The sequence below is a fragment of the Chaetodon auriga genome, chromosome 2 (assembly GCF_051107435.1).
Source record: "Chaetodon auriga isolate fChaAug3 chromosome 2, fChaAug3.hap1, whole genome shotgun sequence".
NCBI lineage: Eukaryota > Metazoa > Chordata > Actinopteri > Chaetodontiformes > Chaetodontidae > Chaetodon > Chaetodon auriga.
The window spans coordinates 14,958,587-14,977,899 of NC_135075.1; the positions used below are offsets into that span (position 1 = coordinate 14,958,587).

General features: G+C 41.0%; 2 protein-coding genes across 3 annotated transcripts; both read right to left on the reverse strand.

The window, feature by feature from the left end:
• Positions 1 to 930: 930 nt before the first annotated feature.
• On the reverse strand, positions 931 to 10,182 carry stat2 (signal transducer and activator of transcription 2). Of its 2 annotated transcripts, XM_076757166.1 has the most exons (24): positions 9,982 to 10,182; positions 9,516 to 9,647; positions 9,254 to 9,398; positions 9,044 to 9,139; positions 8,495 to 8,587; positions 8,326 to 8,404; positions 8,091 to 8,170; positions 7,821 to 7,972; positions 7,495 to 7,653; positions 7,309 to 7,398; positions 6,776 to 6,835; positions 6,611 to 6,631; positions 6,441 to 6,534; positions 6,107 to 6,154; positions 5,912 to 5,995; positions 5,655 to 5,753; positions 5,402 to 5,537; positions 4,855 to 4,907; positions 4,096 to 4,181; positions 3,838 to 3,974; positions 3,535 to 3,723; positions 3,312 to 3,366; positions 3,001 to 3,092; positions 931 to 1,825 (listed from the first exon to the last, which is right to left on the reverse strand). In XM_076757166.1, exons 2-24 carry the CDS (start codon positions 9,644 to 9,646, stop codon positions 1,599 to 1,601), a joined length of 2,406 nt encoding a protein of 801 aa, XP_076613281.1. In that variant the 5' UTR covers position 9,647; positions 9,982 to 10,182; the 3' UTR covers positions 931 to 1,598. The 2 variants fall into 2 exon arrangements, with proteins under 2 accessions (XP_076613281.1, XP_076613282.1); XM_076757167.1 differs by lacking the exon at positions 3,001 to 3,092 and having other exon boundaries at positions 1,626 to 1,825.
• Positions 10,183 to 13,074: 2,892 nt separating this feature from the next.
• apof (apolipoprotein F) lies at positions 13,075 to 16,101 on the reverse strand. Its single transcript, XM_076740808.1, has 2 exons — positions 15,806 to 16,101; positions 13,075 to 15,181 (listed from the first exon to the last, which is right to left on the reverse strand). The coding sequence occupies exon 2, from the start codon at positions 15,147 to 15,149 to the stop codon at positions 13,821 to 13,823; it is 1,329 nt and encodes a 442-aa protein (XP_076596923.1). The 5' UTR covers positions 15,150 to 15,181; positions 15,806 to 16,101; the 3' UTR covers positions 13,075 to 13,820.
• Between the last annotated feature and the right edge of the window lie 3,212 nt (positions 16,102 to 19,313).

Consider the following 19,313-nt stretch of genomic DNA (forward strand, 5'->3'; position numbering starts at 1 on the left):
TCATAGCTTTGATAAGCAAACTATAAAGGCAGTCTTCAGCTTTCTACAGAGACACATGAATTTAACTGGTGGGTAAGTGGAAATAAAAATGTTGACTTTTATGTAGCACTTTCAAGTCAAGGGATCACCAGAGTCATTAGTATTCATCCTAACTTCAGTACCAGATTTAAATGAGAAATAATGAATCCACACTGTATTTCACTATGGACCAAACAAACAGTCAAACTATGATGTGCTATTTCACTGTCAGTCCTCTGACAGAGGTGTCAAGTGAAATTGGTGATATATGCATAGAAATAAATTAGTTGATGTTGTGCTGATCCAATTTGGCCACCAACCTTGGAGTAAAGCCAGGTCAAACTACAGACAAGTAACCACCGTGTCAACGTCTAATAACATCAACAGCTAACAGTTAGCTTAGCTAAAAGTTAGCTTATATAATTGACATGAGAGCAAAAAATGCCTACTTCACATTTAACAGCCAGAGCAACATTTGAAGTTGTTTCTGAACACCTGGCGAAAGTATTCGTTTACCTTTAGCTCTTGCTCTCTCCCCACCAACTCCTGAAAAAATATCTGGCTCTTTAGCTTGTTCGCTGTCCGCGTTTCATCGTTAGCTAGCAAAAGTTACCTGGTTCCTTAGCAACCGGCCAAGGCAGTGACAAGGCAAGTTATAAGAGAACGTAACATCTCTGTACAGCTGCACAAGTTGGTGTTATGTACAGATTTTAATGAAAATTTGAATTAATTGGACACAGTAGTCTGGAAGAGTCTATCAACCTGCATCGTACATAAGCCACTGTGAACATACTCATCATATAAAAACAACTCATCATATCTGTTAAGCTCCAACTTCTTGCTATTAATAAAGAGAACATACAACCAGTCACTTCTCTTTTATTTATTCATTCTTTATTTCTTTTTCATTTTGATTTACATGAACTGGTTAATATAAAAGTATATAACTTAAAGGAAGTGCCATGTTTCAGTAGTTTGTCACAAGCTGCAGGTGGCAACATTATAATGACCACAAACATCGAAACAATAAATTATGTGCAGTCTCTAACGTATTCTATGATACCTCATATGAAGTTCTTCCCAACAGCTTAAATGGTCATTTGATAGCATTCCTTAGATGCATAATCATTACACAAAAAGGTCCCAGAATGCACAGCATTTCATACAGAGGGGTTTATGATGCATGATAGCTGAAGGGTCTAGTATAGGTGCCCGGGATACTCATGGATATAACTCCAGCTAATTCAATTATCTCTCATTTGCATCTTTAAATTGTCTCAATGAATCATTTCTGACAACAGCACAACATGATAAACTGGAATTACAAAGGTCATATTCTAGTGATATCAAAGTGCACACAAGCATTCAAATGCTGACAGCAAAAGCTCTTGTTAAATATTGAGTGTAAGGATTAGCAGAGGGGTGGTCAGTATTTCAAGTTAAAACAGCACTCACAGTAAACTATTAACACTGGATTTGCTAAACACGCTACGATTTGTGACATGGATGCTAAAATGTAAGTAGCTAAAAGAAAAGCTGACGATAAATGATCAGAGTGGTTTGGTATACACAACAGTGGATTATTGGAAAATGCTTCCACAGGATTGTGGGGGCATGCAATTAAATCCTTGAAGGCTGAAATCAGGCAGCCCTGGCCCTTGCAAGATGTCAGAGTCAATAAGGAGGTTAGGGTTGTTGAGATACATCATTAAATCCTCCTCTGGGACTGCAACAGAGTCAGACAGCATGGGATCAGTGTGAGAGATTTCCAGAGGTAAGTTCAGAGGCTGAGGAGTCCCATTTTGTTCTGAAAGCAGAGAAGGGGACAAGAGAAAGATACTGTTTCTGATGTCATGGCTGTGTGGTTTAATACAGGTACTGCTTTCACAGAGGAAATGAGAGAGACAAAAATGTGACTTGCTATGCATTAAAAAAAAAAAAAAAAAAAAAAAAAAAAGGAAGTACAGACTTACTGTAGGACCACACAGACCAGAAGGATTCATGCAAGATTTCATTTCATGCAGCGTGTATGTAACCAATGCATGCAACTAAATACACAACACAAATACTACTCAACTCATTTAATTGCTCAATTAAAAGTAATTGTCCAAAACTATAAGTACAACACTCATACTTTTGTAATTCCACATTTTGGGAAACACATGTATACTTATTCACTTTAAATATTAAATGAGACCACAGGAATCAGCTATTTGGCTTACCCTAACTTAAAGATTGGAACTAGGACAAAACAGCTAGCTCGGTCAAATTGTAACAAAATCCACCACCCAGTGCCTCTAAAGCTCACACTTTTTTTTTTTGTTGTTGTTAAAGCGTATTGTCCAGAAGTGCCAAACTTTAACTTTAATCATAATGTTACAACAGTCTGCATGCAGTCAAGATCAGAATTTAAGGAACAGAAAGAGAAAAACATTTCAATGCATTTCTTTGCAAGCAATGAAAAGTGCATGTGCAATGGATTGAAATTTAATCAATGCGAGATGAAATGCTATCACTACCATAAATTAAATAAATGCGTTAGTTTAGCTCCAACCAAACAGTTTAGCTCAAACCAATCAACTCCACACCAGTTAGTTTTATATTCAGCAGAAGTAGCCAACAGCCCCGCAGCTCATAATTTCAACAATTTCACCGCTGTCACCTGATGTCTATATAGACCAGTGGTTCTCAACTGGTCAGGCCCCTTTCAAAATACAAGCACAGGATTTTTTTTCTTAACAATTTTTTTTTTTTTTTTGCCCAGGCAAAGGCCCGCGACCCACTGAAAATGGGTCCACGACCCACTTTTGGGTCGCACCCCACCAGTTGAGAATCACTGATCTAGACAGCATCTTCCCCATTGATTTCGTACACTACAAAGCCAAAACAGAGAGAGCAACACACAGCTCTGTGCCGAAGGGAGAGCGATTTGTCCGACAAGGTTTTCAGCTGGATGGGACAGCAAGGAGAGCTATGACTCACCAGCTGCCTCTCCACACAGGCTATTCACTGGCTCCAGGCCTTCACCCTGAGTCATGTCAGAGGACATGGGTGACCTAGCCTCCAATGTGTTCCTACATGACCAATGACAAACAGTCATTACAACCAGTTGCTCATGACATAAAAAAGGCCATGGGTAGACTGCTTACTCCATGAAGCAAGTGCATTTCTAGTTTTAGTTTAAGCTATTGTTTCTGTATAAATAGCACATTTATATGGGGGACAGTTTTGTTTTAATCCAAACAAGAAAAATGCCGTAAAACAGCAGGGAGAAAATTAATAAATATACTCACTCCTTTGAAACAAACATCAGCTTGGTTTTGATGTACTTTATGTAAGGACTGTCATCTGAAAGACAATGATGAGTTTAGATGTGATTTAATGTGTCATATTCATCCCCTGTGCTATCCACAAGGTGTAATTTTAACAATGACAACTGCAAGCCAAAACACCATTCAAATAACATTAACCAAAACCTGCTAGTGGCAAGCAAAGTGAATCACTTGATGTCCTTACCTCCACTCTTCTCAGAGTAGTATTTTCCAAAAGCCTCATCTTTAGGGATGTTGGGATACAGGTAAAGCAGAGGATTTTCTGGGATATTTTCAGCCTCTAAGATCTGGAAATTTCTGATGATTTCATGGAAGGGGATCTGGGAAAGGTCAACTTTGGTGAAGGGTTGGACTGTCTTCACGTCAGGCTCACCTACAATAGACAGAGGATGATCACTCAGAGAAAAAAAAGTGTTATAAAGTTCTGCCTACCATGCAACAATTTCAAAATATTTTTCGGAACCATTATGAAATAAAAATATCTCACCGGTTATGGTGGTCTCCACCCAAGAGAAGGTGATTCCACCAATGACGCTTTCACTGAAGCGCAACAAGAACGTGCCTCTCTGTTTTTTCTTCAGGAGGGACTTCTCTTTGCCTTTGCTCACAAACCCCATGATGTGGCTACAGTAAAGACAAAGAGTCTCAGATCAAACAAGAAACTTGTCCCATTTCCCAGGAATGAGTGGCATGAGCTCAACTGCTCTGTACTGAATCCAAATTACACTGTGTTGAGAAAACATACCCATCCCTCCACAGGTCTTCAAGGTATGTTTTCACCATCACCAAGATGCCATCAAACCATATCCAGAAAGTGTCAGGAGTATTCTCCTGTAACAAAGTGGGTGGAAAAGGTCATCAGTGCACACCTACACAGTGTAATCATAAAGAATAAACAAACAAAGCTAAGAACTAATACTCACTATAGAGAAAACCAAATTGTAAGATAGATAAAAGTTGAGGTGCAATGTTTCTGGTTCTAATCAGTGACAATGAATTAAATGTAAAAATGGTGGTGGTTGATACAGAACATGATCATAATGACTATGTTAACATGCTGTTTGTTTGTTTAGCCAGTACTGCTCACCATGTTTGATACCTTGCTTTACCATGTTATGGAGCTGACAGGCATACTAGCTTAAACACAAAATACATGAAGGTACTGTAATGAGTTTTGAGGGTATTTGTAAATAAGCCAAACCACTGAACAAAGTGACATTTTGACCCGTTGGTGACGCTAGAGGACAAAGTGAACAACAATTCATCTCAAGGGGTGACAGAAATGTTAGTACCAAGAGTAATGGCAATCCATCCAATCCAGAAATATACAACAAATTAAAAATTGCAGCTGTCATGGTATGGCACCAGATGAAATGGATAATGTAAGCATATATTAGCATTGATAACAATAGTGCAAAAAGGTAGATTTATGATGTGGAATGGGAAAAACAAGCTAATCCTTGAGCCATGCTGAAAAATATCTTCTAGGATTCATTATTCTTACCTTGCTAAATTTTGACCAAGCCACTTTGCAGTTGTCATAGTTCTGCGTCTTTCCTGGTGGTACAGAAAATAAATAATGCATTATGCAGCTCTTACTGACATAATCTATAATAAAACCTGCTTACAACTCATGAAAGACACTGAATTATACAGTGCAATCCTTATCATAATTTGACAAATCAACGTGAACTTGGCACAAGTGCTGATGGGCGTCTTCATAAATCCACTACAATACCATTATACTCTTTTCCACAGAAGACAAGCAACAGTAATGTGTTTAAAATAAACAGCTGTCGAAAAGGTGATAAAGTGTGTGTCTTCTTTCACATCTAACGTTTGCTCTGAATGATAGGCGCACATCTGAAATAAAGACATGTTAAAGTTTTTTGTTTTTTATCTCTAAATATAAAGGCGAGATACCTTTCGGTAATTGGTAACAAAATCAGACCTGATATCATGTGACTCACATAGCCCAATTTATGGACAAAACAAGCACAAAAAATAATCAAAGACAAGCAACTGAAGCAGAACATAGAAGCAGGACTTACCGAAGAGTTTGTCTGCGATCATTACCAGCTGATCATCATTCAGACCACGTTTAGTGGCAGAAAGAAACTGCCAGCTCAACATCTCTCCAAACTGTGGCCAAGTGGCTGCAGGACAGTTGGCAAAGAGCATGACGTCCTGGAGAAGCAGATGCACATGAACACATACATACGAAATTACTTTCCAATGTCTTCTAATATCCCAACTAAAATGTGAAATACTTCATGGCGTGTGTTAGTCACAGGGATATCTCACCTTGGTGTCCTGACTGACCATGTTGAACCAGAGGACAGAAGCCCAGGCACTCTGCTGCTGGCTGGAGTTGGAGATGATGACCACTGGGAGAGAGGAGGCCTAGATTGTGTGCCAGGAACAAAACAACTTTTATTTAGGTCCTAATACCACCATCAAAACAACACAGTGATAGATTTTTTTATACAGAATACATGTAGGTGAATGTGTTTTTTCTAACGTCAGCCATACAATATGAAAAAAAGCATAAGAAACTACACCTGCAACGCAACAGACAGGCCCTTCTGCTCAAATACAGTGTTGAAGTAGATGATGTGAAGCTCCTCTGTGACACTGAGAGAAATCTGTCAACACCAAAACACACACAGATTTTTGTTTGGTCTCCTTGAAGTATGAATTACTTATTTAAACTGTAAGCCCAGATGGTATCTTCAGGATTGCCAAAGTCAACTCACATCGCTGACTCCTTTGCCGCCACCTCCAGACTTCTGCTCCTTCAGAGTCTGCAGACAAATGATAGTACACAAAATCAGTTAAACAACATTACCACCCGACACTGAAGAGTGATTATTATTCATTTAAATTTTCCTCTTATTCACTTCAGTTTAGATGCTTGAGATTTCTTTATGTGTATGTGATGACACCGACTGTCAGGTATAGGACAGGACTTATCCCCTGAGTAATTCAGCTGTTGAAACTGGTATGAAAGGCTTTATATCTACTTGCTGCTAAGAGTTTCCTCACTGGTCATTTAAGTTTTTTTTCTTTTCACAAATCTTTAACACTCACCAGATGTCTGAAGTCTGCCACCATGCCTCCACTCTGGCTCTCCGCCATGTTCAAGGCCTTGGTACTGGTTCCCAGAACATTAAAACGCCGATATCTATGAACATACCAGGTTTAGTACAAACAAATTTACATCAAATTATGTATAAAAGCTATGTAAAAAAAGTACTCACCCTTTGATCTGAGGGGCCTCCCTAATTTCAAGGGGGAGAAAAACAGATTGGTGATCACCAGGCAGCAGCAAAACATCGTCCTCTATTGTTTGATGTCTCGAACTAAAGGCTGCGCGTTTGCTCTGTGTGTAGTCAAAATAAGTCAAACTACAGGAGGAACCTCACCTGTCCATGGACACATTCACTTTCATGGAGTGGTTCAGCTCAGGAAACTTAACGAGAAGTCTGAAAATATCAAGTCAGATGTGAGATGTTAGAACTAACGAAGCAATCAGATAGTAAACGTGAAAAATAGGAATATGAATACGAATTAAAACAAAAAGAGTAAAACTAAGCACTCGCAAGGTTACACTGTGGAACAAAATAAGTTTGATAGATCAAACTCACATGTAGGAAAAGAACAAAGGTTTTGCATTAAATTATCACTGTTCTCTTTATCATCACCATATTAGTTCAGAACTGTTGTACAGTGCACTCTTCAAATATCCTGTCAGTGGACCAACCTGTCCAACTATCATTGTTATTATCAGAATCACTGCATATATAATTTTGAGAACTGTTATTAGTTACTACATCACAATGAATACAGTGGTCAGAATGTACCTAGGAAAGATTCTATATACAGATTAAGTCCAATAAATCAAATAGATCAAACAAATATAAAGCACTGTAGCGACTGCCTGCAGTGGTACACTGACCTGGTCTTGACAGAGAACTGGACATTTGTGCGGAGCACTAGAGGTCCTTTCCCCTGAGGCATAGATGGCTGAGTCTCAACCACAAAGGAACTTCAAAAAACAGGAAAAAAAATAATGTCAGGAAACTTTACAAGGGAATCCTAAAAAAGCGAGAGAGAGTGAGAAAATGTTTCCTAAAAGAGAGACCTCTTGAGCAAGTCTTTCAAAAGACTATCAGTTCTCTTCTGCAGTGCAGGTTTTTGGGCCTTCACAGGGTCGTTGGCATAGGACACTTTTCCAACCAGCTCCTCCAGCTTACTAAGAAACTCCCGCACCTGGAACAGACACACTGCCACACAGGTGAACCTAAAAAAACAAGAGGACAAGAGCAAAAGTGTTCATACAGGTCCTAAAAAAATGAAAAAGACAATACTAACAAATGAAGACCACAGAGGTAACAATCGTGGTGGTGGGATTGGGGAGGTCTCAAATTTCAGCTGTAAGCCATTTTGACAATTTCTGTCCCGACTTACCAGTTCTCTAGCTGATCCAGACAAACATTGTCTGGAGCACCAATGCAGGCTTTCTGCTGCCTCCTCTGCCACTCCATCAGCTCTTTCTTCACCAATATGTTGGTCAGGTCCTCAGACTTGTCCAGGATCTTACTTAGGTCTGACACTGTGCTCTAAGAAGGTGATTGTATGTGACAAAAATTGAAACAAAAAAAAAAGGGAAAAAAATTTAGGAAGGGAATTGGACTGAAGAGATGAAGATGTTATTTAAGAAGATGAATAGCTCCATACCTTTTTACATTCATTCAGTCTGTTGATGAGTAACTGAAAAACTTTCATTTGTTCATTCTTCACAGCCTCGTCTACCACAGCTGCGTAACAGTTTCCACAGGAGGATCACAGTTTCCATGTAAGAAAGGCCAAAACAAAAATGACATGTAGCTGTGATTCATACCACTTTATTACTCATCCTCAGAAAATATTATCAGAGTACGCAAATATATCCAGAACTCTTTAATCTGCTTACCTTCCATCTTGAAGGTTTGGTATTTAAAATCAAACTCATCTTGCTGCTCCTCCAGACATACCATTGTATGTTCCATGCACTACATCCCAAAAGTACAGAGAATTAACTGTAATATCTGTCATTGCATCCACATGTACAACACAGTGGCGCAAAGCAACATAATCTGCACCTGCACTTCATTCCTGAGGCCGGCCATTTTACGTTCAAGGTCCTGCTGGCTGTTTGTCTCCATGGCTTCCTGCTCTACGCAGAGAAACTTGACCTGAGACAAAGCAAAGGAGAAAGAGGGGCAGGCATAGGGATAAAAAAAAATAAGATGGGATACTGGGTCATATTGTTTGCAGAGAAAAGAATAAGTGTGAGTGAAAGTGGCAGTTAAAAGAATATCACTGCTTGGTGGAAAACCTTTGCTTTTTAGCCCAAGCACTGAGTCCTGTAGGTCGTATTATCTTATGAATTAAGTTACAGTACTGCAGACACACGGCACACCTGCTGATATGTCCATATGACTCAGTGATTGACCATTGAGTCATACTGTATGGGCAGAAACAGCCAAACCATGGCAATGTATTAAGTGACAACATGATGAAACATTTGCCTGTGAAAATACCAGATGTCAACTGCTATTTTTATAGCATTGCAAGCAACTGCTGTTTTCATTACAATGCTGAATGAGCAGCAGGGTGCGTCTACAAAGTTAATGAAATGTTGGCCCAACCTGCTCAGCCAGATCAGCACTCTGCAGGATTTCCTTCTCTTTTTCCAAAAACCACAGGATTGTACTTGCCAATATACACGGGTCATCCTGGTACTTCTGTCAGGGGAGAGAGGTCAGAAGGACAGCAGAGTCAAAGGCGATTACTTGGTTCTCATAAAATAAAGATGACACCCAATGCTTTTGTTCTGCACACATCTCATTTACACAAACCTGAAAGTTGTGTTTATAGCGTCTAATGTTGTGCTGGAGTAAGAATGACTCCTCCTGCACAAAGCGGCTGTGTTGGATATCCAGATTCTCCAGCAGGACCTGGAACAGCACCATGGCCAAATCGTGATCCCGTGCTGCACGATGCCTAGAGAACCAAAAACAAGACACAAGCAGAGTATTTTACAAACGGGGCAATTTACTGTAAATATCGAATAATGTTGGTTGAATGATAAAAGGGTGAAAAGAAATAGGGCTGCCTTACCACTCCTGCTTCTCTATCCAGACTGACAGGTAGTGCCGAACATCCATAGGCAAAGCATCCCTGTCATAGAGCTCATGCAGCTGCTGTCCGTACACAGCAGGCAGCTGCCTCAGCCTGTCCCACTGAGCCATCCTGAGGTTAACACCAACATGCACTCAGCAAACAATATTTAACGTGTATAAAGTATGACTGCTTGTGCTAACAAGCTAAAAGAGTATCACTGCACTTTGAGACGGTGACGGGCTCACACAGGTAACGGGCTCACACAGGTATGTAATCAGCAACTGAGAGTTCAAAAAGCAAAGTCTGTGGTAAGTACATATCTACTGTATGACCTGTTACGACAGCAAATTATGTTTTGTTTGTGTTTGTTTATGTTTATGTGCTAACTAGCTCCTAGAAAGACTGCCTACCACTGACCAGCGCAGACAATGCTCGACCCATCAATAATAACACATTTACTCACCTTTCTTTATGCTGTCAGTCCGAGCCCACTCACAAATGTCGTAGTAACTTCGCTAACTGGCAGTTTAAAACAGGCGCATTGCTGGCTCTTGTTTGTCGTGTAACTACAGCCGCTGCTCGACGTTAGTAAAACACAACTTCCGACACTTTGCAGGCGTGTGAGTGTTGTTGCCGTCGTCGTTTTCGTTTCCTTCTCTGCTTCATTGGTTATCTATGTGTCCCACCCAATCAGTTCCTCACAAAGTAACCGAGGGCACCATTTTGGCTCTGACACATCTGCCGTTAAAGCACTTAAGAGCCGAAATGTTCGCGTGAAGTCGCGCAGTTTCCGTGTGAGCTCAGTGCTAACAGCTCATTGGTCGATTCCGGAGAGACTACAGCGCGCGCCATTGGTACACCCTCACGTCAATCTGTAGTCTGAGGCGTGGTCAGCAAAATAGAAACTTACGGCCCTGTCAGAGGATTTCCCGAGAAACAAATGTTACGAAAGCGGTGATGAAGCGAGCATGTGACGCACTTACTCCCAAATCAGTTATGTGTGTCTAATAGTCGAGGTTAAGGCAGAAGAAAAAACGCCACAGCTACTCAATAATTTATTAACAATGCACAATATTTTATGTTTCACTTGACATTACCTATTTGTATGTAAAATCCCAACATACAAAGTCACTGTAGTGGTGAGATAATGAAGTAAAAAGCACAATAGGCTAATGGTAATTATGGCAAAGTGCAAGTACCAAGAAATTGTAATTCAGCAAATAGTTATTTGCCTCTACTACTTATACCTGAAATGCAGGTATAAGTTATTGAAATGCAGTTTTTCCTAACATTTTGTTAAATGCGTCCATTAGGTAACTTATTATTGACTTTTTTCTGAAATGAACAGTTTGTTCTGTCTCCTGAAAGAGCATGGGTTGATTCTAAAATAACAGTCCTGGTACACCTGGCGCCTTGTGGACATTACTTATGTAATAAGAATGATAACAGTAGCATTTATTTTATGCATCCCTTCAGTTCCCACTCTCACCAGTAGATGTCACACTTTACACACATTACAGAAATGAGTTTAGCTTTGGATTTATTGAAAAGAAATAAAAATGTGCTATGCGTTAGTGGAGGAGGCTGTAGAAATTCTGTGGTCCTGATTTTTAATATGCCCACCACAACCCCACCCCACAAAATGTTTGGATGACATCTTTTCCTTTATAAACATAGTGACTTGTCTAAAGTCCATGTAAAGCAATAATAAATATGTTTGTGGAGTTTGTCACATCACAGAAAAATGTGTTGTTGTAGGGACTGGTCCATGTTTTTACAAATTGTTCTGACCCTCTGGCTTTAGAGAGTGTCAACTACAAAACCTGAGAGTGAGATTTCCAACTGAGGTCATTTTCCTTCTAGACAGACATCTTATCTAACATTATTAAATAGATCTTAAACTAGTGTAGCGCTTCTAATTAGATCAAATCATTGTTCCCATTACCAGGAAGCAGCCTGTGTGTTCTGTTCGGCTTATCTGATTAAACAAAACCAGCCTGTTCCTTATTTCTTTCCACTACATTTGGAGAGCTGATGTGGTGTGTTTTTTATAGGTCGCTACTAACTGTGGGCTCATCAAGCTGACTGATTTATTGAGAAATTAAGAACTGTGGACTTGGACTGAGAAGTGCACACGTATCTGTGTACAGAGAGTAAAGTTCACAGGACAGTGCTCAGGATCAGAGGAGAGATCACTTACTGCCCATCAGCTATCATTAATTCACCAGGGCTTCTGATCAATAACTGGAGAACATGCTCTTTTTGATGTCCATGTGAACTTATCTTGTTCAGGGTGCTGGAACAAGAGGAAGGAAATATACTCTGTACAGGTCACCAGTCTGTCACAGGGCAAACACACGCACACACACACACACACACACACACACACACACACACACACACACGCATACAGACACACACACGCATGCAGACACACACAGACACAGGAGGACAGAAGATTGCCCAATATGGAGATAGTCAAACAGTCAAATGCACTTTCACTTCACCGTGGATGGAAAAGCACAGCAGACACTGTGACTTGTCATAATGGTGAAAATAGTAATAGTATGAATAGTGGCTCTGTTAAGTGTCCCAGGACCCTGAAACCAAAGCTGCTAAATGGAACTCAGCCATTTTTATCTGTATTATTTACACCTGTGCTGTACCTGCTGTGACAGATCTGAATGTAGTGAAAAAGACCTGTTTGGGATTTTCTTTGTATGAGCCATCCCACAGTAAAATAAGATGTCTTAATCATCTAAAAAAAAAAAAGTGTAACCCCACACTTATCACTGCGGTTCACTTTTAATTATTTGCCCTTTGTAGCACATCACATGTTTGTGCTTACACGTGACCATGAGTGACTTCCACAGCTTGCGTCATAAATGTATCTGCTGCCGGCTGGTGTGGTTGAACTGTTGTTGAGGGAGTACACATGCAGCACTGTTTGGAAAGGAGGTTGAGCTCCTTTGCAGGGATGAGCAGGCAAGAGGTTTCTTTCATGCACGGTCCATCTCTGTGTGCTGGAGGCTCTATTTACTTTCTTCATACAATACATTGTTTATTTTAGACTCATTTGGCAGATGTGGGACCTTCAGTGTGCTTGTAAAGGTCAGTTACTCTATTCACATTAACCACCAATAACATCCAAATTAGCTTCAGCCTATCAAGTGCAGTGAAGATTGTTCCGCTCTCAAACACACAAATGGGTCAAATCAATGAACAGTTTAACAGTGATCCAGTGACAGAATGTTGCAGCTAATTATTTGTTCTGCAATGGTTCCTTTATTTAGACCTTTTTTGTTTGTTTAGTTTGAAAGTGTAGGTGAGGTTTTGTGATGTCGATGATCACTCTGTTGGGTTTGGATGGTTAACCACACCTGTCATCATAGAGCTTATCAGCCTACCAGTGTGCATGATGTATAAATATGGGTGTGGTAGCCTTGCGCCTACATGACGCAATTACTTTCCCACTATTTCATTTACCATAGTACTGTCTCACTGGTATACCACAGTACAATCAATGTGAATGTGTGCTAAACTACCACACTGACAGTCACTGTATGCACACAGATTTAATACACAATTTAATGACATTTACAGAAAATAAAAACATATAAAACAACAAAATGCAGTTGTGCATCTATTGTCCCTGCAATTACACCCGAGGTGAGAGTGTGACTGACATGAGAAAACGTTTGGATGTGAGGGAAGAAAACAATGAAGGACAGCGAAGAAAAGAAAAGACACTGGATGGAGGGCAAAAACAGAGTCTTGAGAGATTGAACGTTTCATTTCCTGAGACCAGTTCTTTAAAAGTTGCTGCTTAATATGATAAATTGCTCAACTATTTATGCATCATACACGAAAAGAGCTATTGTTCTAAAAGGTTCAAAAGGTTCAAAGCTTACTTTATGACATACTTACTTTTATATATTATTGTGAGTGAATGTGTAATTTTCATTACATTTTAGGCTAAATTGTGTCTCTGAAAAAAATAAACAAATTAACTTAGATTTACAGACTGACATCATCTTCAATGAAGAATAATTATCGTGTCAAATGAAGTTTGCGTGCAGTCACACAAACAAAAGCATTTTCCCCCTTTCAAACTGACTCGTACAATAATGTGTGATCTTGTTCTCCAAGTAATCTAGATCAGAACCACTTCGTTACTCTTCATCTGTGTCAGTTAACAAACATTGATTCTGTGTCACTGTTTCAAAAAAAAAAAAATGAATCAACTAATCAGAACAATATTTATTGCTAAAGCTTCACAGGCCGACATATTGACCCTTCATTCTACTGGATGGTGATGATGCCCTCCTCCCAGCTGAACTGGTTCACCAGCACGTCGTCTTCCTGCTTCATGGAGTTGAGCAGATACCTCACACCGGCTTTGACGCCGGTCTTCACCCCAGCACCCAGCGCGTAGCCTGCCACCCCGGCGGTCCCTCCTGTGGCAACCATGAGAGCATCCGTGCCGAGGTCAACGGCACTGAGGATGGCTCTCTCCTTGGCTGTTTCAGAGCAGTTGACCGAGGCATAATACACAGCTGTGCCGAGGTTGTAGAGGGTGCTGACCGCAGGGATCCACTCCACCACGTTGTATACGCGCTCCTCGCTTTTGTTGATGCAGCTCCTCTGGGGGCTTCGCTTCATCCGTCGACCCGAGGCAGCGGGGATTGAAACATCCTCCTCCGCACTGCACTGACGGATCCAGCATTCGTACAGAGAGGATTCAGATGGCAGGATGCGACTACCTTTCTTAAACACGGCCTGGTACCTCCCAGGTTTGAGCAGTCCACCACTGGTCACCCCAGCACACAGGACTCCCAGTCTCTCACAGGTGTTCACAGTCTCCTCAAGATCACCTGCAGCTCCTTCCACAGCTGTTCCTACTAGCATGCTTCCGCTCACCCTGGTCCAGCCTTCACAATGCCCTTCCTGCATAGAGGTATCTTCTCCCAGCATGGCCAGTTGCTGGATGTTGAACATCACAGCCTCTATGTGGCGCTCTGCTTGATCCCTCTCTGAGGGCGAGGCCGCTGATGGAGGTGCAGGTGTAGATGCAGACTTGCTCATCCTCCTCTCTATCAGACCCTCCACCTCCATTAGGAGCTCCTCTGTATCTGCCACTCCCAGCAGGTCATACAGTTTGAGCACCAGGGTCTGCGCCTCCCGTGGGCAGCCTGCCACCACCAACACGGGCACTAAAGAGAGACCCAGCAGCTCCTGGGGGAACACAGAGGAGGATGGGTCATTCACTGTGCTGGCAGATAGCAGCTCCTCACAGCTGACGTTCCCCTGGATGTGGACATGATCTCGAATCTGACCCTGCAGCTTCGCCTTGAGGTTTGACACCACATGTTTGGCAGATTGGACTCGCTCTTCTTTCTGTGCAAACACTGATGCAGTACCAGGGTTTTCTGCAGATGGGAGACTAAGCTGGAGTTGGGATCCCAGCAGAGACTGATGATCCTGTCTGTCTGTCTCCTCGACCTCTCCGTGGAAGTCAGTTCCTGGAAGCAGACTGTTTCTCAGTGCCAGAGAAGGTGGGACCCTGCACAGAGCCTGTTCATTCAGCAGGAGCTGGATCACAATCAGCCACTTCAACTTGGAGGACATCATTCCAGTCTTGTGACAGCTTTTCTCCAAAGCCACTACATTACACACAAGAGTATAAAGAAAAACAAGCCAGCAACACAACAGATGAGTTGTCATTGTACGTACTGAACAAACAACTCAGAACACATGAGTTATTTGTTTAACGCAGCTTCACTCTACAAATCCTGCAAGAGAATATGTTTGTCTTTCACACCCACACAGGGATTAATTGGCTAATATCAAGCCAGTTGTTGAGACAGTTGACTAGCTGCACCGGTTATTCTGCAGACATTAGAAAAACATTAAATGACTCATAAATTCTTATTAGGTCATGTTTCTGGTGCCACAATTAATTGCATGATTTGAGAACTTTAACACAGTCCACCGGCAAAAAAAAACAAAAAAAACAAAAAAACAAAAAAAAATCAAAAACAAAACAAAACAAAAATCCTAATGTGGAGTTAAAAAAGCTTGTTACATATTTACATGTATATATATAAAGATCTATGTTTAAAATGCAAGACAGAGCAATGCCTCCTGTTACAGAGCCTCCACACTGAGATTAAACATTCATGCATGTTCTCTTTTTCCTGTACTGACTGCAACTATAAATAGAAATGTTGTTTCGCCCACAGCTGCATAATTTCATTACATCTTTTGATCCAGTGTCTAGCACCTACCTTAATAATAAACAGATCTGGAGTCCAGAGTATAGCAGTGCGACCAAGATGGCTTCAGCATGTAGGATGCTTTTTTTGTTTCCCTTTATTCCCTTTTTTTCTCAAAACATGCATAGCAGTCTTCTTTCTCTTTGCCTCCAATGAGAATCTCCTTCTTTACACGACATCCCACAGCCCTCCCTCTGTCTCATCTGTCTTTCAGCTCCCTCTTCTCTTTGGCCTCATTGCTCAACAGGGAGATCGGGGCTTGAATATTGATTCACGTGGGGAAAGTCCATGTGTTCCAAAGCAGTTTTGTTTGCATGCCCTGCTATCCTCTCATCCCCCCCGTCCCTCTGTTCCCTCTCTCTCAGTTGGCAGGTTTTGTTTTTGACCCAGATACTTGAAAGAAACCTTCCCTCATGCCGTGAGCAAATTTATCTCCTTTAAAGCCAAGACAAGTGAGGAAAACACGGGGCTATCTGAGGTAAAGACTGAACTCACTCACAAAAATAGGATTTGAAATTTATGCAGAACTCAACATCATAGCGGGTGTATTTTTGTTACTGCAGACCTGTTCACTGTTCATGTATTTTTACATCTTAACACATCGCTGTCCTGTACTCGCTGCATTTAGAAAATGACTTCTTTTTAGTCTCTGAAGCCCCATTAACTCCCACTATAGAAACTGTTGGTAAAGGTCCATCTCTGCAATCAGAGCACCCAGAATAGCCCAACTTCACCCTGGAGCATACCGTCTCTGTCCTATAAAAACCATGTATCTCCAAAAAGTCCATTTTTCACGAGCTAGGAAAAACAGCCCTGTTTTCACGCATTTTTCAGATCATCCACCATGTTTGACTCTTCGATGCATCATTTTTCCATGGGGCATATATGCAAAAAAAAAAAAAAGAATTTGTCACTTTGTTCCCCTCCCCACTTCTACTATGCTTTCCTTCACTTCCTTTATACTCTTTCTTTTGCCTTTTTACACATGCGCATACACACACACACACACACACACACACACACACACACACTTCTCCCCTCACACAAAAATGGCTTTATTCTGTTAGAGTACTCCACTGCTTTCCCCCCTCCTCTCTAAACAGAAAGGACAAGGCTCATTCAAGACCAAATGGTCCATGGCAGCCAAAAACAAGCATCAGATTCAACATCGTGGCACAAAAACCTGTGTTAGAGTTCATTTACGCCCAGTTTTGCATCACCTACGAGTTGTTTTTCCTCCATAATCAGGAGTAAGCACTCTACACTTTGTTGTTTGCTCCTTTCTTAGTATCCAACATCTGATTCTCTCAACCACAGACTAGGGATTTAATCAGTCATATCATCGGTTTAATCATGCACGATTTAAATTCCAACTCCAGTCAATCATCTGCAGAGAAATGCTTGAGCACCAAATCATCTTGTCCTGCTGTCATTTTTTGTATGCGTTTCTACAGGCAAGTTAAGGCAAGTTCAGTTGTGCAGCACCTTTCAGCAACAAAACAACTCATAATGCTGTAGGTAAGACATGAAAAGGCATTAAGACAAGAGATAAACGATACACAAGGTGATAAAAAAGATGAAAAAGAGTAAGATAAAATATGAGATGAAAATAAGCTAAAACTGAATGATAAGTGAACAGTGAAATAGTGAAGCTCTACTGTTACGTTGAGTGACAGTAGAGCTTCACTGCAGGGCAGGAATGAAAAAAGCTGTCCCAGACTGAATTTAATAAAAGGCAGTGACAAACAAAACAGTTTTAAGGCCTGACATCAAACAGCTGAGAGATGGAGCAGACCTCTTGGGAGTTTGTTCCAGGTATGTGGTTTAGTTTTGACTCCGGGGACAGAAAGCAGACCGCCTGAGGTCTGGACGGTTCGTAACATAGCAGCAGATCCGAGATGTATTTTGGTCCTATTTTTAACAATCATTCTTTCTTTATAAACCAACAGAAGTATTTATAGTGTGTGATTGTGGGGCATAGATAGTCTGATTTCACAGCACTAGGGGGTGGTGTGTTACCACAGAGGACACGTGCTGATATCGCCCCTCTCCAGTACTGAGAAATCCAGCAGGATTCTGGTTTGTCCTCCAGCTAAAACTCCACCACAGACAGAACAGCACAGAGACAGGGGATGGGGGTATGAGGGTGTGGTGCATCGTAAATTACCTCTGATCATGACGCGACACTGGGTGCAGCTGAAAGTCTGTCAGGAAAACAAGAAAAAATGTGGAGGTCTTATTGCACAAACAAATATCCGTCTAAAAGCATTTTCTTCTCGCAAAATAAATCTAACTGTAAAATAATTATGCAGAGCTATTTATTGCAGGATGAACACGTCACTAAAGATGTTCGGAAATTCAGCATGATGGTGTTGAGGTGTTTCTCTTAACTGGATTTAGTTTAGAGCAGTTAAAGATAAATGTGAGAGGGCTCAGATCCTCAGCTGTAGGTTTAGCGTCTTTCAGCTCTTTGTTTTGGTTTCACAGCCCACATCTTTTCTGTATTGGTTCCCTCTCGCTGCTCTGATTCACTTTCTTCTTTTCCTTCTTGTTGGTTCCTCACAAAATGAGAAAAAAAAAATGAAAGGAAAGAAGTAGGAATTGATCTCTTTCACTGACTCCTGTGTCTCTGTTGATTTTGATGTAGGAGAGATGCTGCTACTCCACTGTCCCCTGCAGGACACGGATTGACTGACCTAACAGGGTAAAGAGGCTTCAGCTACTCTAGAGAAACAGTTAAAATCATTAAGATCTTTTGGCTGAAGCAAAAGTGACATACAGGGTGCTGCCAACGAGTTGAACGTGGAGTCACTGGGTGATAAAGCCCACTGGGTTTCAGCATTCAGTTAGAAAAATATGACACGTGGCTGATGTGTGATCCACAAAGTACAATGATTAATTGGAGCACTGTTTACACGGTCCTTTCTGTGGGGAAATGAGTAGAATTGACACTTGTTGATGGATAGGAACAACCCCCAGAGTCCAATCAAACACGATCAAAACGTGCTGATGCAGGCTGCCTGCTCCACACACAGCAGGGTATGTGTCTTCAGAGTATTAACGCATTTGACGTGAGTTACCATGATGACTCATGATCACACTGATAATCCCAGTGCAATTATCATGTTTGAGTCTGTCTTGTGTATATACTCACACATCACCATCATCACCTTTCATGAGAAAGTTTTTGGTGTAATATTTTTAATCCACATTATCACAGCGGTTATTCTGATATCCTGATTAAGTTAGATGGTTTTTCATCTTAAACAAGCCTTCACACATATGTGGCTTTTTCTTTCTTCTTGATAGGATGTCAAGAAATAGTAAATTGGGAGGTAGTTGTTCTGTGGTTTATCCTGCATAAAACAGCTATTGCTGGAAAGTCTGTTTTGTGCAACTTTAATATGATAAAACAATAAAGAAAAGAGAGAAGTGTAACAGAACAGTTACAGAAGGTTTTCAACCTGAGCTCCATTTACTAATAAGACAGATGAAGGCGTGAGATGTCCCGCCCTAGTAA

Excerpts from the sequence above, each read along its gene's own strand:
- stat2 (XM_076757166.1), bottom strand. The coding sequence starts at position 9,646 with ATGGCTCAGTGGGACAGGCTGAGGCAGCTGCCTGCTGTGTACGGACAG. Across the intron at positions 8,405-8,494 it reads GCCTCAGGAATGAAGTGCAG|TGCATGGAACATACAATGGT; the intron begins GTGCAGATTATG and ends TTTGGGATGTAG. Across the intron at positions 6,155-6,440 it reads TGGCAGACTTCAGACATCTG|ACTCTGAAGGAGCAGAAGTC; the intron begins GTGAGTGTTAAA and ends ATTTGTCTGCAG.
- apof (XM_076740808.1), bottom strand. The coding sequence starts at position 15,149 with ATGATGTCCTCCAAGTTGAAGTGGCTGATTGTGATCCAGCTCCTGCTG.